General features: G+C 51.4%; 9 protein-coding genes across 9 annotated transcripts; 5 read left to right on the top strand and 4 right to left on the bottom strand.

Annotated features, from left to right (window-relative positions):
* Positions 1-405: 405 nt before the first annotated feature.
* Positions 406-2,173, bottom strand: Z519_09904 (uncharacterized protein; the record flags this gene model as incomplete). Its single annotated transcript, XM_016767624.1, has 3 exons — positions 406-1,191; positions 1,242-1,629; positions 1,689-2,173. 3 exons carry the CDS (start codon positions 2,171-2,173, stop codon positions 406-408), a joined length of 1,659 nt encoding a protein of 552 aa, XP_016616416.1.
* Positions 2,174-3,338: 1,165 nt separating this feature from the next.
* On the top strand, positions 3,339-4,682 carry Z519_09903 (uncharacterized protein; the record flags this gene model as incomplete). The annotated part of the gene is made up of 5 exons (XM_016767623.1): positions 3,339-3,485; positions 3,544-3,648; positions 3,707-3,928; positions 3,984-4,126; positions 4,181-4,682. The coding sequence occupies 5 exons, from the start codon at positions 3,339-3,341 to the stop codon at positions 4,680-4,682; spliced, it is 1,119 nt and encodes a 372-aa protein (XP_016616415.1).
* Positions 4,683-6,450: 1,768 nt separating this feature from the next.
* On the top strand, positions 6,451-7,148 carry Z519_09902 (uncharacterized protein; the record flags this gene model as incomplete). The annotated part of the gene is made up of 2 exons (XM_016767622.1): positions 6,451-6,618; positions 6,678-7,148. 2 exons carry the CDS (start codon positions 6,451-6,453, stop codon positions 7,146-7,148), a joined length of 639 nt encoding a protein of 212 aa, XP_016616414.1.
* Positions 7,149-7,549: 401 nt separating this feature from the next.
* Positions 7,550-8,508, bottom strand: Z519_09901 (uncharacterized protein; the record flags this gene model as incomplete). Its single annotated transcript, XM_016767621.1, has 4 exons — positions 7,550-7,681; positions 7,734-7,871; positions 8,064-8,337; positions 8,459-8,508. The coding sequence occupies 4 exons, from the start codon at positions 8,506-8,508 to the stop codon at positions 7,550-7,552; spliced, it is 594 nt and encodes a 197-aa protein (XP_016616413.1).
* A 1,187-nt stretch (positions 8,509-9,695) lies between these two features.
* Z519_09900 (uncharacterized protein) lies at positions 9,696-10,205 on the top strand (the record flags this gene model as incomplete). Its single annotated transcript, XM_016767620.1, has 1 exon — positions 9,696-10,205. One exon carries the CDS (start codon positions 9,696-9,698, stop codon positions 10,203-10,205), a length of 510 nt encoding a protein of 169 aa, XP_016616412.1.
* A 246-nt stretch (positions 10,206-10,451) lies between these two features.
* Z519_09899 (uncharacterized protein) lies at positions 10,452-11,924 on the bottom strand (the record flags this gene model as incomplete). Its single annotated transcript, XM_016767619.1, has 1 exon — positions 10,452-11,924. One exon carries the CDS (start codon positions 11,922-11,924, stop codon positions 10,452-10,454), a length of 1,473 nt encoding a protein of 490 aa, XP_016616411.1.
* Positions 11,925-13,452: 1,528 nt separating this feature from the next.
* Positions 13,453-17,292, top strand: Z519_09898 (uncharacterized protein; the record flags this gene model as incomplete). The annotated part of the gene is made up of 2 exons (XM_016767618.1): positions 13,453-17,008; positions 17,063-17,292. The coding sequence occupies 2 exons, from the start codon at positions 13,453-13,455 to the stop codon at positions 17,290-17,292; spliced, it is 3,786 nt and encodes a 1,261-aa protein (XP_016616410.1).
* Positions 17,293-17,576: 284 nt separating this feature from the next.
* On the bottom strand, positions 17,577-18,890 carry Z519_09897 (uncharacterized protein; the record flags this gene model as incomplete). Its single annotated transcript, XM_016767617.1, has 3 exons — positions 17,577-17,711; positions 17,768-18,082; positions 18,429-18,890. The coding sequence occupies 3 exons, from the start codon at positions 18,888-18,890 to the stop codon at positions 17,577-17,579; spliced, it is 912 nt and encodes a 303-aa protein (XP_016616409.1).
* A 3,656-nt stretch (positions 18,891-22,546) lies between these two features.
* Z519_09896 (uncharacterized protein) lies at positions 22,547-23,778 on the top strand (the record flags this gene model as incomplete). Its single annotated transcript, XM_016767616.1, has 2 exons — positions 22,547-22,780; positions 22,879-23,778. The coding sequence occupies 2 exons, from the start codon at positions 22,547-22,549 to the stop codon at positions 23,776-23,778; spliced, it is 1,134 nt and encodes a 377-aa protein (XP_016616408.1).
* Between the last annotated feature and the right edge of the window lie 33 nt (positions 23,779-23,811).

The raw sequence follows: 23,811 nt of genomic DNA, 5'->3' as shown, positions 1-23,811 counted from the left end.
TGTGAACCCCCCATGCTCACTGTTCATCCTCAGCACACTCGAGTCAGATGGGCTGACCACTGACCACTGACCAGCCGCGTCCACCAGTGATAGGGGGCCATGCCTGTTACGGACAAGGCGAAGAAAGGGGAACAGAGGATGTTGATAGGTTAAGTTTAACTGACACCGATGCTGCTATTAAATGCACTGTGGAGTATTCGGTATGTCAGCGCGAAATGCAGCTGTTCTATTTCCCGAGTGTCCCAGACATGGTGAAGAGAGCCTGCGAATGCCATTTCTGCAGAAAAAGATAGTGTCTTGAGACCACAATCCGCGATGGTCTAGATAGTAAATATATTCCTTCCGCCTCTTGATTGGTACGCAGATCTGAGACACAGTAAAAAGGCGGCAAGAATCTTCCACTGGTCAGTTGATATGCACATTCCTGCCCTCGACCAAAGCCACAGGCCCATGGTAACTTTTGCGCGCTACGAAAATAAAATGAATAGTCGCGCCAATCAAAGTGCCGCCAAAAAGTACCGAGGCCCAATTGAAGTTGGACGCCGTTACGGGGAAATAAGTAGGCCAGAAGCACCAGAAGAAATTCCATAGAGCGAATGCAACGGCTGCGGCGTTGATAGGGATGCCGTACTTGCCCAACGAGAACTTGGCTGGAGGCAGGGTCTCAGGGTGACAAATCCTCCGCCACAGGAGGCAGCCAATGCTGAGACAGTAGCACTGGAGCAGGGCCACGGAGAGCAAAGACGTGATGGCATAGAAGGCAACGGGACTGCCGAGGTATATCAAGCTGAGGCAGATGCTGCAAATGCTTGTGACGATAATGGCGTTTGTGGGAATGTGGCGCTTTTCGTCGACCTTCGAAATCCAGTTGGAGAAAGGGAATCCTTGATCTCGGGCGAAGGCCCAAATATCCCGAGTGACCGCAGCCAGATATGTTATGTTTGAGCAGATAAGTAACGCGATTATGATAGTGAGTATGACTGTCATCCATGCAGTGGACATGGATTGTCGTAGAACATAGATGGTAGGATATAACGTGGGATCGGCAAGTGCGTCGTCGATATTGGGGATGTGGTAGGCCACCGTAAGAACGGCCGGGAAAATGAGACAGAAGTTGATGATATAGATGCTAATCATCGCCTTGGGTACAGACTTCGCGGCGTCTTTGACTTCCTCGGACATATGCGCGGCCTAGATAGAGATTAGCCAGAGAGTTTTCAATGAGACTTGTTGAGCAATACGGTATCAAGACCAAGTTGAGTGTAAATGCCAGAAAGTTGGCCAACCAACACGGCGAATCCGGTACTAGACCAGCCACCCTCATTCGTGAACCCGGTCCAGACTTCATTGGTCGTGGCTCGTGGGGCATTCACCCATATAGGGATGATGAACGCAAAGTATGCTAGGACGTGGATGACAAAAACCGCATTCTGCCAGAGATGAAGCACCTTGTGACCGAACACGTTTCCAACAAAGGCTATGGAAACGGCGCCGATGACGAGAAGTGTAGCATGCCACTTGGGGAAAGCGTAGTTGGGGTTGTTGATGGAAATAATGGACTGAATTAGAGTGCCGACGAGAAAAACGCCAAGTGCGTTTCCTGCCTGCCAGGCCATGGTTGAGGTCCAGCTGCGCGGCGGTCAGCCCAGAGGAAGGGGAAAAGACGAGGGTTTCAAGGATATGCTCACCCTGTATAGTAGCTGAGAACTTTCTGGAGACTTTCGGGTGCGAATTCGCTCACCCAGTGGTATTGGGCACCGGCGATAGGCGCCATACTGGCCATCTCAGCCATGCTTAGATATATAGGGCCAAAGCCCACGAAGTTCCAAAGCACAGAATAGACCAAAGCAGGTCGGCCTCCGTCAGTCAAGCCCGGACTGATGTTGAAAAGGCCTATCTCCCAGGCAGCCGTGGCAATGGCAACAAACGAGGCCATTGAGATGACGCGGAAATATCGGACGAGCTGTTGGTTTCTTCCCATCCGGCGCATGTTGATCTCGTCGGCGCTGGTGGATTTGAACTCATCGCGAGGCCCATCAGACTCCGAGTCAACATCTGCCCGACCGACGATAACATCGGTGTCTTCTTTTGAAGCGGCTGACCTTGGACGGGCAGTCATCTCCACCACGTCGCCTGTCCGGCCCGCTCGTAGATGAGGTATAGGAGAAGCCATGGTGTAAAGGTTGTAATGGAGTAGCAATCCCGCGACAGAAGAACGTGGTTACAAGAAGACAAAAAGGAGGAGGCAGAGAAAGCCAGAGAAATGCGACGGGAGACAAGGTACTTACAGCAGCACACGTGGTGGCTCTTGGACCGCTCCGTACCCCGGCATGTTCATGAGATAGTATCCAGGGGCGTTGACCTCCACATACATGAGCATTGAACGATGGATTAACTAGACATGCACGAAGCGCTCGAGGCCGGGGTATTTGAAGCATTTGAAGAGCTGGAGGGGGGCAGATTATGCGCAACGGAAGCGCTAGTTAGTCCCGCGCAAACCACTGCCCCCGGCCCACACCTCTTTCAGTAACCAAATGTCCTGTTTTGCCTGTTCTGAGCGCGGCTCATCTTCTACCGGAATCCCCCCGGAGAGGGTCACACCATGATACCACTTCGTAGCGAAGCGCGTTTCTCGAGCCATACACAAGCAAGCGAGCCGAGAGACTTTTGCAAGTAGCGCAAGAGGAGCGGCACTTTCAGAAATATGGTCTTGACAACCATGTAGAAAATGTTCACGACCTATGGTGATGCTAATTTCATCGTAATCAAACACAAGCGGCAGTCCTAACAGAGGAAGAAACAAAGAAGGTCAAATGGAATTGTAGCCATGACAATGAGGACTATTTTCCATTTGACCTACCACAGATTTGTGCTTCCAGGCTCGCGGGAGATCTCGATTACTATAGTCCAGTCCTCCTCTCCGCCCCCCTCTTTGAATTCGTTCCTCTTTCTGTAGATGTGGTCTTCTAGTCACTTCGACATATTCTGCTCAAGACGCGAACTACAAGGCATAAAATTGGCCGTTTTTGCTTTTGCAGATTTGCACAGTCTGTACACAACAGCGAGGACACCCCCCCGAAAACACCGGGCGTGCGAGTACCGATGAGGACAACATTTAACCCCTGCAGCGGCTTATCTGGAGGCTGAAGCATCCATGCAGCTGTAGATTGGGCGAGGGTACTGGATGCCCCTATTAATCCTTGATGGTGTGAATGGTCCCCAATCAGACGCGGATACCATTTACCGCGTTTCCGATAGGGTTATAGATGCTGCTTCAAAACGCAGCCAACTGAACTCGAGCAAGCCAGGACACGCACTTCTTCCTTCTCCTCCTCAAAATGTCTGAAAATCGTGGCAGTTGGCTCAGCACGGCAACTGGATTGTTTTTCAGCTGGGCTGCCTTGTCCCTCGGGGTGCGAATCTGGGTAAAGCTGGGAAGAAACCAAAGTCGGGGACTCGACGATTATACCATCTTGGCCGCCTTTGTGAGTAGTAGTATCTCACAGCAATACACGATGATCTCTGACCCGTAAATCTTCCTAGGTGTTGGTTGTGCTGCATGTAGCGGCCAATTTCTGGGCAGTACATTACGGCTATGGACTTCCTCTAAACAATATCTCCGACTCGCACTTGGACGAAGTAGAAGGGGTACGACTTTTAACACTGAGTGGCTGAGATTCTCATCGGTTAACTAGATCCTTAATAGGCGCTCTATACAAGCCAGTTATCCTACATCATCGCCACTGGCCTGACCAAGATCTCGACTGCCTTCTTTATCGGACGTCTAACTCGCTATGGTCCACAAGTCCGAATGTCATATATCCTCGCTGGGGTGACAGGTGTATGGGTGCTTGCATCAACTCTTGTCATCGCTTTGCGTGGCGACCTGGCGCGCCCTTGGGCCACATTGGACGGTTCAGAGACACTGGTATGTCGCGTCCAGCCCCGTCGGACTTGACCATCCTCAGTCTGACACTCCATAGTATCACCGATGGCTTGCAGTTGAAGCTGTTGGGCTTGCCATTGAGGTCGCATTGTGGGCACTCTCCATATTCCTCATTTGGAATCTCCAGATGAGGCTCCGCAAGCGTGTAATGATCCTGGCCGCTTTCGGCTGCCGACTTTTGTATGTTGTTCCACTTCTCCCATCTCCCTCTCACCATCTGACGCAGTCGCTCAGCCTCATACCCCTCATCGCACTTCGTCTGGTCTACCTCTCTCCTGCGGAAAACGACAATCCAACAGTCACAAGCATCATACCGCACATATTAACCGAAGCGGCTCTGGAATATTCCGTCCTCTGCACCTCCATCACCGCGCTTAAGCCTTTTTTGCGACCTCTTCACTCAAGCGCCATCGTGAACAGCGTGGGCGGCAACGCGTCCAACCCATACAGCAGATCCCAAGGAAGAGTACAGGGTATCTACATGCTCAGCTCGGTCTCAGGTAAGGATAACAAAGACGAATATGAGACGACGACGACCGCTGTGGAGTCTGGAAAGGACAACAAAATCCAAGTTCCTAAGCCCATTTTCCGGCCGGATATTTCTGGAGGGGAGACTGTGACTTCAGTCCAAACTGACGCGCATCGAGATGACATAGAGTCAATGGAGAGTGGCAGTTCGGAACAAATGATCATACGGACGACGCGGAACTGGTCGGTTCGGTATGAAGAAAGATGATTTGATTATAGACATCCGTCTGCTGCCATGAATCGCCTCATGTGTGGTGCTCAACGACTCACGTAAAGTTTCATCGAGGGGACGGTACACGATGGCACCGGATGATGGCAGTGGGAATAACTTGTGGCTACTCCCAACTGAGGTATTTCGAGACTGGTAGGGGGGTTGGACGATAACGAAATTGGGAAGATGTACGAATAACTATAGAAGTGGCCGCATTGTGTGGTTATTTACACAGAGCTTCCTTCTCAATATATGTAATAGTGAATGCAAATTGAGCGGTGATTAAAAGCGGCGCTGGTGAGGCAAGTGTCGAGGGGCGCTCCGTCTCAATTGAAGTTCATACCTCCACTTTGCCCGCCAAGGAGAGTTGACCTCGCGATAGCTATTTGGGGATTAGGACCCAACAAGCTCACTAGGACTTCGGAAGTCGAGGCGGAAGAAGCCTGCGGGTCCCAAATTATAGAAGCACTCGCAGTTGAGGTGTTGCAATCACAATGTCTTTTGTCAGACCGGGAGCATGCGCCATGGTTCGTGTTCCTATGTGTTGGGAAATCAATTGAACGGGGTGTATGCGCCGAGTACCCCAGAGGGCGCACAAGGTGCGCCTTTGCCAGTGAGAAACGTTTCATAGAGCCGCGACATGATTAGCGCCGCTATGATAGTGGTAATAAATCCACGTTCTTTTGCGGCCCAGCTTAGCCCGTTTGAATTGTTTTGCGAGTCAGAGAAACTACTTTGTTTGACGGGGCATGACCTCGTAGAGCCATCCTGACTCGTAGGTCCTAGGTTTCACTCACGGGGACCTCGTGGAGACTGACCACAGTACCAGCAGTAGTAAGTCGGCCCTTGAGTTGTTCCGACACAATCCTCCTCCTCCCCTTCAGGCTCCCTGCGCAGGCCCCAAGCCTTACAATCCCTTGAATCCCAATGTCTATCCAACGTGCACAATCTTTGCGATACGGAGAATTACCGAATTGCCGTCGGCGTTGACGATGGGGATCGCGCTGAGCCCCAATCACAGCGACAAACGGAGTCTGTCATTCACGGGCTCCCCGCCTTTAAAACATGCCAAGCTTCTTACAAAGAAAGCGCATTTAATCGCCCAAACAGCCCTGAATCGCTCATGACTTCCCTCCTTCCTTTATGTTATAGACCGTTTGCTCCCATTTTTGTTCTGTGCGCAACACACAGGATCTCCCAGTTATTGAGTTGCACACATCTGGAGGCATTAACCCTTTTCAGCAGCGCACGGCGGCTCAGCTATTGGTATTGGGCGCTCGAGGTGTCATTACTAAAAGTCCCTTCTACGTCGGTCCATTCCCCTCGCCACCAGCACCAATCACAGCCTTGACTCAGCTTTATGTAAGGACCCAAGAGACCCAGGAGACCCAGGAGACCTTCCCAGATTGGCTTATCTGGCTGGCTAGCGTGTACATATCTTCCCTCAGTCGGCAGGTCCATATCAGAATAATCCACTGCTGCAGTCGCCATTGCAACATAAAGTGGAAGCCGACTCTCATTCTACATTGTTGCATCAACCGACCAGAGCAGCACACAAGGAGACCAGAGACCATCTCGAACAAGACACGCTCGACAATGGACCACTTCCCCCTAACTGCGGCTCATCGCAGCTCATACTTTGAATCCCTCGTGGACGCCGATTCATCCAAGTCGAGCTCTCCTGATGTAAGCCTCAAACCCTTACTTTCCTTGGAGAGACTTGGGACGCGGACAAGATGTTGACCGTTGTTGTCCAAAACAGAACATGGGCGACATGTTTCGATTTGGCAGCGTTCCCGCCAACGAAGGCTGGGACCCGCTTGATCTCGATACGCTCGACGCCTTCGCCGAGTTTCAACAGCAAATCACAAGTCGAGACAGTGTACCACCGTCGACAGACTCGGAACAAACGGTCGTGCCACCCTCCAAACTGGTGAGGGCTTCCACAAGCAAAACGCCGCGGCTTCTGTGATTGCTAACAAGCAGGACCAGCGTCGAAGGGCGCAAAACCGTGCCTCGCAACGTGCCTTTCGCGAGCGCAAGGAGAGACACGTCAAGGGTCTGGAATACCAATTGGAAACACTGAACGAGAAACACCAGGATCTTTTGTGCTCGTACAACAAGCAGAGCGACAGTATCGTCAGACTGAATCGTAAGATTGCACAGTTGCAGGCAGACCTAGATGCTCTCAAGTTCCCCGCTCCGACGGAACAATCTCCTCCCACTTCTCATCCCCATCTCAATTACCTTCATCACCGCCACAGAGGGAACGGCCAAAAGGCGATGCCCGACAAATTCGATGCATTCCCGAACGCCTCCAGTCCCGCCCCCGCTCTCTACGACGGTTACGAGCTAGGGCCGGATGGGACTGTCGTCAATGCTATCGAGACCTCAAACGCGGGGGACACAAACCAGACGAATCGAACATTGCCAGAGTTTGAAGATCTGCTTCGTATGCCGTGAACGTTCTCCTTGGGGGTGCGGTATCATTTTCACCGCCATCATTCAAATTTGGAGAATCAACTTTGTCAGATCCGAGCAACGAACGAATCAGCGAAGGCGTCAAGATCAAACAATGCCAGACAAACAGCGGCTTGTATCTATATCTATCTTGATTTACTTCGCCACCAGAAGCGGTCTGGTGCAGACGTTGAGGCAGATCTGAGTCAAATCCTTTCCACCAGTTTGCAGCTTCTCTATCTTTGTCAGGATTGCATAACTGCGAGTCCGGAACTGACCTCTTCTCAGCGGCTATGCACAAGACCGCCACAAAGTGCTTTGACAGGTGTAGATATTTTCTCTGCGGTGTCAGGTCATAGTTTGGCAAGGACAGCAGCCGCTCCGGAAACCTACAGATGCCCGTGTTAGCTCAGACCCTTGGACGAACAGGAAGGAGCATGCTGTGCCCCATCCACGAGCGAAGCGCTAAATGAAAGAGACGCAAGGCCAGTAATGCTGAACCCGCCGGAAAGTTGCCAGCTCCTCGGGGCCGGCCCCTATTGCGCGCGACCTGCATCAAGGATACGGGAAAGGGATTGGGAAGCTTACTGTTATGTCCCGTCCAGGTTCCTTCTCCGCATAGACAATCTTGCCGTGGTCGATGATCATCGCATACCGTGCGCATCGCTCGCCGAGGTTCCAGCCGATGGATTTCGAGAATTTGGTTTCTGGGTCGGAGAGGAACAGCTTGCACACGGAAATGATTAGTGAAAGGAAGGCATCGCCAGACAAAGGACGTAGTCATCACATCCTGTCGTTACCTGATCAGGTAGAGGAGCTTTGTTTGCTGCTTTGGTCCTTGACCACGGACTCGGGACCGTCCGTGCCCAACAAGAACCCCAATCGGCGTATACAGAAAGAAGGGGTTACACAACTCACAATCTCATCCTTGATTCCGTTCGCCTTGCTCCACGCGCTCATGACCCAAGCGTCGTTATACGCCAACACGGCGACCAAATCCACCTGCTTCCCTTTGATATCTTGTAGCGCCTCAATGTAGCCCGGCAGGTGCCTGACGCTGCAACCCGGAGTAAAGGCACCGGGCACGGCAAAGAGAACGACCTTTTTATCCGCCCATTCTTTCGACGCGTTGTAGTTTTGCGGGATGCCGCAGCTGGTAATGCTCGCGCTTTCGGGAGTGTAGGGAACATAGCTGTGGGGAAACAAATGACCAAGAGCGTCAGGATATTTCCTGCTACGACAAGCGCCTGGTAGAGAACGAGGATGGGGGAGGAGAGGAGAGGAGAGGGGCGGGCGGGACGGACTGGACTCACGAGAAGACAACGTCGGGGGGAAATTGGTCCCCTTCTTTGAGTCCGGCCATTGTGGATCGTAAATCTGATATTCAGGCCCCTCGGGTGAGAACAAGCCTATTACCAAATGTCTGGCAAAAGTACACGGTAGATCAAGCGTTGAAACAGAGATGCTTTGTAGATTCGTAGATCGTTCTGTTTCGAAGAGTGCAGGAGGTGCTCTGCTGACTTGCCGCAGCCCCTCATTGACTCGACATCTCTTCGAAGCGGCCGCGGCACAAGCGACAGCTCTGCCCCGCGCGATGGTCCACAACAGGCAAAGGTGCATTTTCAGGGGAATTACTATTTTCCGAAGTCCTGACAAATTCTCGCGAGCGGAATTCACCTCCGTGCTCTGTAGAACGTCGGCTTCTTCATTACCGGGCATTTTGATCTCCCAGTCCGGGGGGGCTTCTGTCTTTCCTACCACCAATCCCGTGGTGTTCGTCAGCAAGGTCTAGCGAAAGAAACTTGCCGCTGCATTTTCTTTCCCATGCTGCTTTTCCTCCATCCCCAGACCTCGGAGGCCAGCGAGCATTGTTAGATGGGCCACTCTGGGGGTACGTGGCAACGAACTTGCGTTGCAAGCAGGCAAGCTAGACCAGGTCAGGACTCTGGTCTCGCCGGTTTTCCGTCAGTTGGCGCCGCTTAATAGATCTGACTGACCGGATCGGGAAAACATACTTTTGCCAAATGGTTTAAGGCTCATGTACTCCACAAGGGTCGTTACGGCAAGCCGGATGGACGGTCCTTGCTGCTCTTGGAAGGTCTCAATCGCCTCCTCCAGCATTGAGTGGGACGTTGTCTTGCTGCTATTGGGGTCCTCGATGAATTCCGTCAAGTCCGGCTCCTTGTTGGATGACCCCGACAAGGCTGAACGCGAAGGACGACGCCCGCTCGAATCTTTGACATTACTAAAGGTGGGTTGAATGAATAGGCTCCGGGGGAGAGTGGGACGACATTGTGCGACCCGGAGATGTCGTCTGATGATCTCTTGCTGCTGATTCTGCAACGTATATTAGGGGCTTCTATCGTCGAGTGTTGCTCTCTTAGACTGTAGTTCTTTCCCAGCATCTCACCAAAAGTTCCCTCCAGAAGCAGGATCGCGCTCACCCTTGTGCTGCTCTCTTTCTTCCCTGAAAACAACACTTTCTTAGGACTAGTCCCCTTAGAACTAACAAGGGCACACACACATATACTCCCTCCTAGTAGCACCAAAATGGCCGCCCTCCGACCTCCGTTTACACTGAAGACTGCGCATGAAAAGGTCAAATTCGCCCAGAACATGTGGAATTCTCGCAACCCGGCACAGGTCTCCAACGGGTACACAAGCGACTGCATCTGGCGCAACCGCACCTCCTTCATCCGCGGCACCCCTCAAATCATCGACCTGCTTACCAAGAAGTGGGAAAAGGAGGCATCCTACCGGCTCCGAAAAGAGCTGTTCGCCTTCACGGACGACAAGATTGCCGTGCAGTTCTGGTACGAATATCAGGACAAACATGATGGCATGAAGTGGAAGAGGTGCTACGGATTGGAGGATTGGACTTTTGATCGGGAAACTGGGAAAATGAGGAAGAGACAGATGAGTGGCAATGATATCTTATTGGGGAAGAATGGGGATGGGGTCGCCGTACCAGACGAGGGGATCGAAGGGAGGTGGTTTGTCGACGGCGTAGACGTTGATGATGACAGTGTCACGGCCAAGATTACGGAGGCTCATTGGTGAGGTGACCGCAAGAGGCTACAGGCTAGGATGAGATTTCCCGGACAACTTCGACTCGACGCTTGCATTGAGTTGCTATTCTGAGATTCCATAATCGTTTCATGTTATAGATCCCAATGATAATCGTAAGTCATCAAGCTTGGCCCATCCGCGGCCCAATTGGATAATATCCGCCCAACACCTATACACGTAATTTGGCAAGCTTCTGAGGACCTTTCTCTAACCTTCAACACTCGACGGCTCGCATCATTATAGTTCGGGGTCTTCCTCGACCCATTCACCGTCTTCTGGCTCTACAAACGGTGCCAGCCTTGCTTTGAACTCTTCCAGATCCATATCGTCTTCAGCGACTGCGAGTCCACCAGGGGTTTTGGGCGGTATGAGGACGTTGGGAATAACGTGCATGACGCCATCGGCTGCAATACCATCAAGGACAGCAACTCGAGTGAAACCGTTGACCTTCATAGTGATGAGTCGACCAAATCGAGCAATGTCGATGCTCAGGCTCTTGCTATCGAGGCCCGTTGGAAGGTCGACGTGGATGAATCCCTTGGGCACCTTGTGGTGAGGTGGTGGGCGCGAATCCGTGTCGAGTTTGTAGATGGCGTCCGAATAGAGAGTAATGTTGTCACCAGCATGGTACAGGATTAGAGCCTTGAGATACTTTAGCCCGAACTTGCTGAATAGGAAGGCATTGACCCTCGGGCCAAGCCGCTTAAAGGCAAAGTTGGAGGGTGCGAAGATGGTGCCTCCACTGTGGCTTGATGTGTCATTGAAAGCGGAATACAGGCCAGTCTTCTCCAAAGCGAGGTTGAGAGTGCTAAATTCGCCTGGCAGGGCCGAGACGATATCCACAAACTTCGGTGGAGGAAGGAGAATGCTGTCGATGCCATGAATCACTCCGTTTGTTGCAAGGATATCCACAGCAACGACGCGAGAGTAGAAGTTGATAGTCAGTCCTCTCAGGGAGAGCTGGGTGGAAAGCCGTTGTGGTACCTTTCCAATAAATTTGGCTTCGAGAGCGGTTGGAATGGTTCGGCTGACCAGGATACGAGGCGCAGGATAGAATTCAGGCGAAATATGGTATGTCAGAAGCTTCTCCAAAAACTCCTTGGGTGGCTTCGGGGCATGCTTGGGGATTTTCTCGAATGCTCGATCAGTCGGAGCAAAGATGGTGTGGTTCGCCTTGGTGCCATTCAGCAGCTCGACGAGATCCGGGAATTCCTTGACGGCCCCGGCTAGCTTCGTCGTATATTTGCTCTTTGAGATCATTTCCCAGATGGTCTGATTCGGAGGGTGGTGAGGATGGTGAGGATGGTGCGGGTGATGAGGCTTCTTGCCCGGAGGGCCATGGTGAGGTGGGTGATGCGGTGGGCCGTGATGAGGAGGCTCTTCGAATAGGTCCAAATCGTATTCTGCAGTGTCTAACCAAGCCTCACCAGCAAAGGCGTCCTGGAAGTCTTCGCCATAGCGGACGGCGGTGTCATGCGCCAAATCGACGGTCTCAGCAAATGCGTGTTTGGCGTCCTCAGCAGCCTGTATGAACTCCTCTTCAAGATCTTCCCAGAAGCTTTCGGCCTTGTGCAACTTGTTCCAGAAAGGGTGCTCTGAAGGGTAGTCGATCTCCTGATTCTCAATGGACAAAGTCTCGAAAGTAGCTTGATCTGGGATCACGAAGGCAGAGGCAATAGCTGCCGTCGAGAGGATAGCGACGCATCTCATGGTGGACTGAGGTAGAGACAGATGAGGGCGGTAATTCTGAAACGCTGAAGAGAGAATGGAAAGAGGAAACAATGGGAATCGAAGGAGGTCGAGATCGTTCAAACAGGCAGCAGCGAAAACGATATCCTGCTCACTCCGGATCGACCAAAGTCTATGACATGCAGAAGCAAATAGGTGTTGCGCGGCAGGAGGAGCATTGAGGAGGCGTCGTAAGATGGATGCAGCAGGGGAGCTCAAGCTCGATACTGTGAGTGGCTGGGATTCGATCTCTGGGCTCGGCGAGACGGTTTCCGGGCCTGACTAGGAGCTGTCAGGGTAAGCTTCGTGTCTCCTGGGGGGCTCCCCACCTGCACAGCTACAGTAAGTAGCTAGGTAGTGAGGGGCGAGGGCTTCATCACCCCACCTTTGGCACTTGGACAAGTAGCCCCTGGTTGGCGAACTTTCAGAGGCCCACGAACACCAATGATCAAAGACGACCCCAAATATAAACTCTACTTTCAGTGTCTGGAGTACCATGGCTTGTGGCTTCAATTATGATACCTGTGTGTACCTATGTTGACAGGCATTGACATCCAACAGGGTGATCACACCAACACTCATAATGCACAAGCCAGCGGACATCATGTTGAGCTATATCCAGGTTTGACGAGTGTCGTCCCGGGGTGAAATGATGCTGTGAAAAGCAGGCATTCCGTTGATGGCTGTCAAAGACCTTCAGATGAGTGCTCCGTAGTCCCTGCCCGTTGTCATGTTCATACGGCTGGTTGCTCTTGGTATCGAGATTAACAAAGAATGCCGCCTAAATTGACAAAAGACCCTCGAGAGGTGTTGTCGGCAGTTGCTATCGACGGAATGCGATGCACCGCCCAACCCACATCATCGCCTGCCGCTGTTGCAGAATGATTCGTTCAGTTCTCTGCAGCTGGAGCAAGCAACTCATTCGTCCCATCAAGATCTTGTTGGCTCCTCAAGTCGTTCTTTTTTGGATGCTTCCTCCCCCATTTTGGTACTTGCAACTTGGTTCGCTTTTTGGACTCACCTAGAACATTTCACATTGCCCAGTGCGCTCAGTGCGCCAACATTCCTCAGCCTGACCCAATCATATATCAAGACTGACATCAACAGTCACCTGGCCCTGGCCAAAACAAACATACTGCACACCAGGCGAAGAAGGAAGACGAGCATAGTTGCGGACGTCAAGAGAACGGAACAAGGAGGAATTGTGGTTGAGGTCGTGCAGTATCCAGGACGCGGCTTTCAGATCACAGGACTGGCAGAATTCGACCCATGTGCAAAATGCAATTCAGTCTTTGTTGACATGTTGACATCGAGTGGTTGTATGTGATCCAACCTTCTTCTTCCATCAGCTCAGTTGTTGTTGCGCTCTGCATACGGACAACACCCACGCGGCGAGAAACGTATGTTGTCAATTCGGGCGCTTTCTGCTTGTGGCTAACTCCTTTCCAGGCGCGTTTGATGGAGAATCTAGCGTCGCGGGCTTGAGATTGTTAACAGCAGGGCGCGTATGATGCCGACCTCCTTCAGGTCGTCCGACCGACCTTGCGGACCCGCTCCTCTCCCATCCAAGACAGAGAGGTTAGCTACCAAGAGAAGTGCCCTAGCTGAAATTCAACCCAGAGCACCGCCTACGCCGATTTTGCCCTACAGTCGCGCTCAAGCCCCCGCGAGCTCATCACCCCGTCTGCCCCACCACGAATCGCTCAAACCTGAAGGCAATCTATCCGTGCGTGATAAACCTGTGGGCAAAGACCCTGCCATCGAAAACAAGCGACTTTCCACTGTAGCAGGTGACATTGCCGCAGAGAGCAAGAGGGACTCGCAAGTCTCGACGGCGTCGGCAACATCTGCTACGATAAAGGGAAAACGAAAGACTCATGTTGGGCCATGGCAACTAGGAAAGACCTTGGGGAAGGGAGCCACTGGGAGAGTTCGCCTGGCAAAACATGCAGTGACTGGACAGACAGCGGCAGTCAAAATCGTCTCTAAGAAGTCAGCCGCTCTTGTCCAGAGTGCGAGTATGGCTTGTATGGACGATGCAGACACTGCTTTGATGATCGCCACGGGCCCTCGAACAATGCCATTCGGTATCGAACGTGAAGTCGTTATCATGAAGTTGATTGAACACCCAAACATCATCAACCTCTACGACATCTGGGAGAACCGTGGCGAGCTTTACTTGGTCCTCGAATATGTCGCAGGTGGTGAGCTATTCGACTACGTTTCGGGCAATGGAGCTCTACCAGAGGAGGAAGCAGTCCGACTCTTTCGTCAGATCATTGCTGGTCTGTCGTATTGCCATCGTTTCAACATCTGTCACCGTGACCTCAAGCCGGAGAACATCCTCCTCGACAGCCGCCGGAATATCAAGTTGGCGGACTTCGGCATGGCAGCTCTGCAGCCCGACGGTACATGGCTGAACACTTCATGCGGTAGTCCACATTATGCGGCACCTGAGATCATACAAGGCAACCAATACCGCGGCGACAAAGCTGACATCTGGAGCACAGGGATCATCTTGTTTGCAATGCTCAACGGTTTCTTACCTTTTGATGGCGGAACGTTGCCCAACACGTTACGCTTGGTCAAGAAAGGAGAGTACTACCTGCCTCCAACTCTGAGCATGGAAGCCTCAGATCTTATCCAACGTATCCTACAGAAGCGACCGGAGAAACGAATTACCATGGAACAGATCTGGGCCCATCCGCTTCTCAAGAAGTATGAAAAGTATCATGCAAGCCTGGTAGCACCCGAACCTCTCATCGGTGCAGCTCCACCCCTGAGTATCGAGGCGCAAGGCAAACGCGTTACTAGGCGTTCAGAAATCGACACGGAAATTTTGAGAAACCTGTCGACACTATGGCATGGCAAAAAACCAGAAGAGCTGGTCAAACAACTCATGAGCGAAGAACCAAACCATGAGAAACTCTTCTATTGGGCACTGGTTAAATTTCGAGATGACCAGCTTGAGAACTACCCAGGCGACCCCCTTCATTATTCTGCCAGTGACTATCATCATGTCAGCAAACCGATCCCGAAGCCCAAGCGTGGCCCCAATGGCCGTGGACACAATCGACGAACTTCTCAGTTCTCCATTGTCAGCGATGACAACAATAGGCGAGAAGGATATTACAAGAATCCTGGCACTGCTGCAAGCAAAGTTACGCAGAGCAGCTACGATCCTTATCGAGCTTCCAGAACCCCAATCGCTGGAGACACTCTCGAGCCTCCCACAGTCGTCGTTCGCCACCGTCCAGCCACTCCAGGGGGTCGGTCTGTGGGCTCTACTGGCAGCGTGAGGCATAAAGCTGTGGATAGATTGAGGCCGGATGTGCCCGCTCTCCCAAGTTTCACGTCAGAAGAGCTCGAGAAACTCATCCAGAAGAAGCGTGCCTCGTACTCGACAGCAACATCAAAAAGCTCCCTGTCCAGCACGAGGCGTCTTCCTGGTATCCGAAAGTCGATGAGCTACAAGCGACAAGTCAGTTTCCAACACCGGCGGCAGAATTCCTCCGGTACCGCTAACCCCCGTGCTCGAGCATTGATCCCGGATGTTCATCTTGCAGACCGTCCTGGCACCCGCAGTACCACAAACGGAAGATCTGAGACGCAGAGCAATCCGAGTCTACCGACACCTTCTCAAGCCTATCGTCCTCGCAAATCCAGCTCTGAGATTGACGTGAAGAAGCCGCGTGTGGCCAGCTATTACTGGAAAGACGAAACGCGCAAGGTCAGTGCTGAACTTGGCAAGATCTGTGAAGAAGCTTTCAATCGATCGTCAGTGTCTACGGTCAGCGAAGTGAGCCCAGCTCCCCCGCTGGATTCATCTGCAACATCTATGGCAGCGCATGCTTACAAAGTACCGGAGAGCCTTCGCGATCGACCGCTTCCTGCAACTCCAGTACTTCAGGAATTGATAGAACGTCGGCAGAAGATCATTGAGACCTGGGGTGATGCTGATGCAAATGTTCTTGCTGACATGCTAGCTGCTGTTGATAAGCGCGTTGATGTTGAGTTGGATAAGCAGAGAATGTGTGATAAGCGAGCGGCCTCTGATCCAACTCATGGCGCTGGGTCGAGCAGGTATTATCGTACTATATCACCAGCCGACACAATGGAAGAGCTGAAACGCAACAGAGAGGATAGCTCTAGAGCAGCATCGGATCCCGTAAGGTTCAAAACCCCTCAGGCACAAAAGGACACCACAATTCGCCTCGTTACTCCAGATCCAACGTCACCATTCGCTCGAATTGAGCCTCTCCGAGTGAAAAAGAGCAAAGCTGTGCCGATAAATTCACTAAGAGGTGGTCCAATCGAATCGTATGAGCGTGCAGGGTACGACGCACGCCTCTATGAAAAACGAGAACTTGACACAATCGACGAGAATCCGGGGTCGCCAAAGAAGAAGGCTTTTCCAACGTCGTCCAATGCCGCACGCAAATGGTCCTGGCTTGGAAAACGTGGATCTGGTCCTCAAGATCCGCTAGATGCTAGCAAGTCTACAGAAGAGATCGCGCAAGATATGTATTCCAATACCTCCCAAATTGTCCAGCCAAGCGAATCCGGCAATTCTTCGACGCTTTCTACGGTCAAAGGCAGCGAACCACAGTCGGGTGACATTGAAATACACATGGAGAAGAAGAGAAAATGGTTCCAGAAGATGTTTGCCAGAACAACCAAGCCCAAGGACGACGTCTCCGCAACCACGACTGAGCATCGCATTGTGCGAGACCTATCGGACGGCACGGAATCGAATGAGCCAAATCAAGAGGTCAGCGCAGGTGCTGGAGTTGTAGCCCGGAAATCTTATCCTCCAGCGACGAGTGTCGATGCTGCGATTGCAGCAGCTGCAGTTGCTCCTATTGAAATTAGCCAGAATTGGTTCGCCAAATTCTTCCACATCAAACCCGCAACCCGGGTGATTTGTCTTCAAATCAGCAAAGGAAAAGCGAAGAAAGAGCTTATCAAGATTTTGAAAGATTGGCGCAAGTATGGATTGAGAGATGTGGTGTCGGAACGACGGGGAGGCGGTGACGTTGTGAGAGGGCGCGTTGATGTATCAAACTGTGAGTAATCCGTGTGTTGTTTGATTTGATGCAAACTGATTGACTCATGAACAGATCTCCAACTCAAGCCCGTTCATTTCCATGCCTATCTGTATTCGGTCCTTGAGCATGGCCGAAAAGCCAATTTGAGTATTATCAAGTTTACACAGGAGAAGGGAGCGGCAAGCAGTTTTTACAAAGTTGTTGATACCCTCGAAGCTGTCCTGAAAGAGCGGAGCTTGTTGGTGGTTGATACTCAGCGCAAGAAGGGCATTGAGCGTAGTCTTAAGGACGCTGGTTTATGAATCAGCAAAGCAAAATTGGATCGTTGGCGGTTTTGAAATCCAAGCATTATTGGAGGCTTGGAAAGCAATGCCTTTGGCTTTCAGTCTTGTGAACATTCCTTTGCAAAGACCGTTGGATTGTTAGAAGACGCGAGAGTCTCGGCCGCGTAGGATACATGTGGTTGTGGGGGGCTGGAAGCAGAGACACATTGCATTGTACTCATTGAAATTCAGCAGAGATCCTCCAATCTTAACGAAACACGAAATCAACGAGCAAAGGCTACCTAGTCTGCAATTGCGACCTATCACGGTCCCGACTCCAGAGAATTGGTGTGCCTCTCAAACATGACATACCACGCTCCTGTCCCGGGCCCGAAGTACGGCGCAAGTTTATTGATCTCTTCGAAGAACAGGGGGGTTTTGGAAAATTCTTGATGGTGCTGCATTTGTTATCATCAGCTGGAACGCTCGACGGTGACGACACTGAGTCACTAACCTCAATCGTATCCCATCCCAAGTAGTAGCACGCGAGTCGCCGCTCGGGTTCTGGAACTTCTTCTTCTTCTTCTTCGTCTCCCTTCCATTGATGATCCCCTTTGTCAGTCGTAGCAGCAGCACCGCCAGCACCATCAATACCGTCGTCGGGAGCCAGAGCCACGCCGCTCGTGTCATTCGTGTTCACCGCGTACGACCAGTTCCCGCCCGTGAAGCCCGGATAGTGGTAGCAGTCCGTGTACGTCTTGTGCATGGACTTGGTGAAGGGAGAGTCTGCTGTTCTGGATGGGTGGTTCGGCGTGAGGTTTATGATTGCCTTTTTCGAGTTTGTTGCTGTTAGTTTTTTCTCTCTCATTTTTCGTTTTCCTCCTCACATATATACACCATGCGTTTGTTTCTTCTGCGTGTCTGTCTGTGCTTTTTGCGTTGTCTTGCGTGCTTTACATATTTTGGTTTTATCTTTCTTTCTTTCGTTTCTGGGATTCATGGATGTTCCATAAATTTTCTCTGTGTCTCTCTTTCTCTCTCTCTCTCGTCTTAGGGTATTTGCGGTTTGCAAGGGGAAAGGGCCGGGGCTAGTGATATGAAAACAACAAAAGGAAACCAGCAGAGATAGATTATGATAGATGCATGTATAGAGACGGAAGAGTTTTTGGACTTACAAACTCACAAACAGGAGCTTCCAGTGCCTTCTTCAACTCTGGGACTTGGGATTCTTCGAATCGGAAGAGAAGAGACGTCGCTCCTCTTGTTGTCTGATCGGTGGTGGGCCTTGATGTGAGCTTCTTCAGCTGGGCTGTTAGCTTTGCATCTTGGCTGAGGCTGGAGGAGCCATGCGGCCATTCTGGGGCCATCGCGAACAGTATCAGCGACCTCATCCTCATTTGTGATTGAATGCCCCATGCAGGGGTGTGATAGAAAGTTGGGGAAAACCAACGAATGACCCAACACATCTCATTCTCTTTGACCGGCAAGGCCGAGGACTTGACTGGGGTGATGTATCCGAAGTATTGGTCGTGGATGCCGCAGCAACGTGAAACGTGTTGCCGGAGCTTGAGAAACTCTGTCATTTCGGCTTTGGTGGGCGGTAGAACGAAGCGGAGGATTTCTGATAGAATTGCCATTGTGCTAGTTCTTAGTCCCAGGCTCCAAGACGTCTATGGTTTGCGTCAAGCTCGTTGGGATATGGTTAACATATATACTCCGTAGATATGTGTATTCAATGCTCCTCCTGTCAAGGCAACTTTGATTAGCCCGAACTGAAGTAGTTGGATGCTATCAGCCAACAAAATGAAATGGATCAGTTCGGCCGAAGTATATGGGCGGCCGAGATTGGCTTACACCAAACACCCAGGCACAGCCGGACTACCCAGATTACTCGAGAACGAAAACCTATTTGCCATAAACGGTTTGATCCTAGAGGGTGAGCGAAGGCCGCTTTGACCAGAGCTTTAACGGAGCCCTTAGCTGAACATCACCGAGCGCTCCCTGAGCACTCCCTAAGCAGCGCACCGGGGCCAAATCAGGCCCCCTAGAAGTCGGCGGCACGTGCTTCTCAGAAGGCATCTCTCTCAGACAAGCCTCAGGGAACCTAGTAGATTCCTACCCCTACTCTGATGCTGTCACATGATATGATTCTCATATGACGGAAGGAGCACGGCTTGGCACAACCTATGTTCTTAGTTCTCTTCCCCCTCTTCTTCTTTCATCTTGCAGACTCACTCCTGCAGAGACAGCCCACTAGATAGACACAACACCTTGAGCTATTACAGCCATTCCTCGCCATTGAGGCGATTCGTTCCTGTTCTCGTACCACGTTCCCGAGATACGACAGATGCCTACCTTGAATTATGCGACTTTAACCCTGGCAGTGCGACAAGGTCCGTTCGAATCGGTATGTCGTAGAGTAAGGAACTCAACCTGGCTCACACTTGCGCCTATAACATTCCGATTTGCACGTATTCCCGACGAACAGCAATTAAACACTGCCGAAACTTGAAGTCTATGCCTCAGTATTCAGAGGGGCTCAATTCTGTCTGAATCGGAGAGACTACTGAGCGACAAGGGGCGATTGGAGCCAATTCGGGCTCGGGGCCCCTTTGGGCCGTCACTCTGCCGTCTGAACCCTTCGTCCGCAAGGTGACGTGCCTAACCCAATCTAGAGTGTGAATGAATTTAATTGACCAGAAACCGGCAAAAATGTCAAGACAAAATGGCGTGAGCCTTCCATAGCGAAATGGATATAGCTTTAGTGGGCTCGGCGCTGCCTGTCTTATCGAGCCGCGACCCACAGAGCGTCACCTCCACAGAAATACTGCAAACAACTTGAGGAGGTTGAGATTTACGTGTTATGGAACCGGGCTGAAATTTCGACTTGGTCTTGCAAAGGTCCCTCCTTAAGCTACCGGCCACAGTACTCACCTCCTCACCTCTCCCCTTCACTTCAGCTTAGCCCTAATTTCGGTCCCATACTCTCATTTAAATACTTTCGCTCACTTGCATGTATCTCTCTTCAAGAAATATAGTAAGTTTATAGACCAATCTTATAGTGTAACAGAGCACTTCAAGGTTCGGCATGCATGTACAACAACGCACGGGGGCCGATCCAATAGGTCGGGAATCGAGAACGCGTTTCTAGTTGACACTGACAGAGCAACACCACCACCACCACCCCCGGAGAGGCAGCGGCTAGGGCAGCGAACGCCTAGCTCGGCGACGGTGTTAAGAAGTAGGAAAAGGCTGATAAAACACTCAGGAATAGGTAGACAACATCAAAAACATGGAATACTCTGTCAAATCTGTACAGAATGGCACACTGCCAGCACTGTGAACAGTTCAGCACTCCCCCTTAGCCCATTTTGAATCGACATGTGACTAGACAACTCTCCTTCCTGCTACCCCCCCCATACCATCCCAGCACAGCCACTTTGCCTTGTTACAATATATGCACTTATCGCTAGACCCTACCTAGTTGCCAAGAAATCCCTAACGGTTTCCAGACTCTTGTGATATGTTACACTATTAGTGGGTATCTCAGTATATAAATATCCCAGCAAAGTCATCATTCGCTGTCCTGCTCGATATTACATCACTCATGAGGTTGTCTAAATAATATCTCTAAAACAGTGAGATGCTCGACCCGAGGATGAGAAGGTATTTGCATATAGGGAGGTTCAACGGTAGAACAGTGTTAGAGCTGCTGCCGTATCGCCCAACTAAGTTAGGCTCCTCAGTAACAGATCCTTGATAGAATGAGCTGGGAGTAAGGGACGCAAGGTATGAACAGTCGTCGTTACTAAGAACGGTATGGTTCAATAGCTAATATGAGCTGGCTACGGAGAGAGTGTAAACTGTCTAGGGTAATGAAGGTGTATATATAATGCTTGCGCTCTGTGCGCTCTGTAAACAGGGCCAACAATGCCAGCAGAGCCAGCAGAGCGTATCACGTGACCCAGCCTTGTTCTCCTGTGGATCCTTCCATGTGTCCAATGAGTGTGGTGAGTCGCGCTCGTGCAACTCGTGACTGGTCTCCTCCTAGGCTGTGTCTAACAAACAGCCTTAGAGGGGAGGCGGGAAGCGTTCGCGCTCACAAGGCACGGCGGTGCCTACGCAAGCAATGGAATCCTTTCATGGTAGGAGAATGAAATCGGTAGGGAGAACCCATGCCGCCAACAGATTCGAGCGCATTGGAATGTTTATATTTTTGAGAGCGGTTTGCATCGCCGAGCTCGCCTTGCCGAAATTGTTGTTGAATTTTGAGCTCCCCTGACGGCCTGGCGGCACAAAGCTCACTATGCTCTCACTATGCAGGATCGCCGTCGTGGAAGTGGTCGAAACTCGGCATTTTTTCATCACGCCGTCGTATCAGCCGTCTGCATCGAGCGTTCTTCCATGTTGCGTTAGTCTTTAAGCGAGCGGAGAAATCAGTTAAACTAAGGTGAGGCAACCACTCCCCGATCGCTCGGCCTATGTGAAGGAGCTTGCAAAGTCACCCTTACCCCGCGCTTTGCACGTTTTAATGCCCAACACTACATTAGTCCATTGCGACATGCTGCGTGCCATTCTAGGCAGACATGGTGGGTGATGTTAAGCCTTGCGTGATTGGAGGATCGTCTCCCTTTATCGGGCTTAGAGACGAACCCATGATCCGAGCACAAAGGACAACCTCCACAGGAAGGCTGTCGAGACCCGGGCTGACTGGCTGCGAAAGGAACTCCAAGGACGGCTATGAACCTATAGGTATCTAGCCACGGCGAGCCCCTGTCCTCTTTGAACCCACTAGTTTTATGTCTGTTAATCACCGGCGTCCACGTACGGCCCCCCACCCAGAGCAAAGAACAAGACATCATCGCCGACTTGTTGATAGGTTTATAGAAACTGTCGATCGGAGATCCCTTTGAACCTGCTCTGTGCTAAAGTCTTCACCTTGCATTCACACATGATTTGTGTCCATCCCCGCTGAGATGTTCACCTGCCGGGGCGTTGTAAATAGTAAATCCTCCATTGGCGGATCTATTTGCGGGTCATGGGACATTTAAGAACATGAAGCACGCCTCTGATGATGGTAATAGGAGGCCGCACCGGAAAGATCATTTCGTACTTCAACCGGACATAGCTAGGCTCCTTCATCGACAAATCATATCTTCGTGGGAAATTTCGGGTGGGTTGAGTAGATATCAGAGTAGATTTTAGGCATGGACTTGTCATTCATATCAACTCCTTCTTGCCTAGTCCTTCATAATCTCTCTTTGTCCATAACCAGGCCTCCTGTCATCACACTATGGCTGACACCGCGACAACTCGGCCGCGGAGCGTTCCCAGCTACGCGCAACCTACCATGAGTACCTCCATCAAGGCTGTGAGCCCAATACCAGGGCAAGCCCGTCCTACAAATCTTGGCAGACTCCCGGTTAGCCATCACAGCATTGGAAATCAATCCTCAACTACGGGAGATCCGTCTCAAGCCCATGTGGGAACTAGGGCAAGTCCATGTCAACCAGATAGGCGCGCGAAAGTAGGTAATGTCGAGTCTCCTATCTAGGAAGATGGTCATGGTAACTGGAATAATTCAATCTCCGTTCCTGCTGACGATATGGTCCTGGATCCGGCTAGAAGGTGAATGGCCCTCCTTTCTCGAACGATGGCCACCGAGACTCTCTCAAACCCAAAGAGGCATCTGAAAGCGACCCGGGGGAAGGTCCATCACGGCCCAGACCATTTGCCAAGGGCAAGGCAAGAGCTGGAAGCATGAAAGGACGCTCTTCTTCTACTCAAAACAAGAAAATTCCATATGATCTGGGCCAGGACCTACGGGAAACTCGGGAATCCAACCGGGAGACAAGAGATTCTAACTTAGAAACAAGAGCATTGATCCGGGGGATAAACAATACCGTCGCAGCCCTACAAAATGCAGTCCAAGGGCAGATGGAGAACCATGAGACTCAAATGAGAAACAAGGAAATGCAACATCAAGAGCAGGTGGCGACGCTAGCTGCAAACCACGGGACTCAAATGGAAGCCCAAGAGTCCCGGCACCAAGAGCAGATGGCAGCGCTCGCCGCCCAGACAGGAAACCAGGAGGCACGACATCAAGAGCAGATGGCGACGCTAGCTGCAGACCACGGGACTCAAATGGAAGCCCAAGAGTCCCGGCATCAAGAGCAGATGGCGGCACTTGCGGCAAACCATGAGGCTCAAATGGAAAACCAAAGGACCCAGCATCAAGAGCAGGTGGCGACGCTAGCGGCAAACCATGAGGCTCAAATGGAAAACCAAAGGACCCAGTATCAAGAGCAAATGGCGACGCTAGCGACCCAGATGAGAAACCAGGAGGCCCAATATCAAGAGCAGATGGCGGCCATTCCCCAAACCATAGCTCGGGCAGTAAAGTCAGAACTCCACCCCGGTCTGGGGGTATTTGTGTTCCGCAACGAGGAAGATTTTGTTAGATCCAAGAAGAAGAGTGGACAAATCATACAGCTCACCGGCCGGGTCTGGGCGCGAAGGCGCTAGAGTGCTTGGCAAGAGGGTATGGGATCTACAGGC

This window comes from Cladophialophora bantiana, assembly GCF_000835475.1.
Source record: "Cladophialophora bantiana CBS 173.52 unplaced genomic scaffold supercont1.16, whole genome shotgun sequence".
Taxonomy (NCBI): Eukaryota; Fungi; Ascomycota; class Eurotiomycetes; order Chaetothyriales; family Herpotrichiellaceae; genus Cladophialophora; species Cladophialophora bantiana.
The sequence above is the reverse complement of the archived record's forward strand: the minus strand, read 5'-3'. Positions and strand labels throughout refer to the sequence as shown.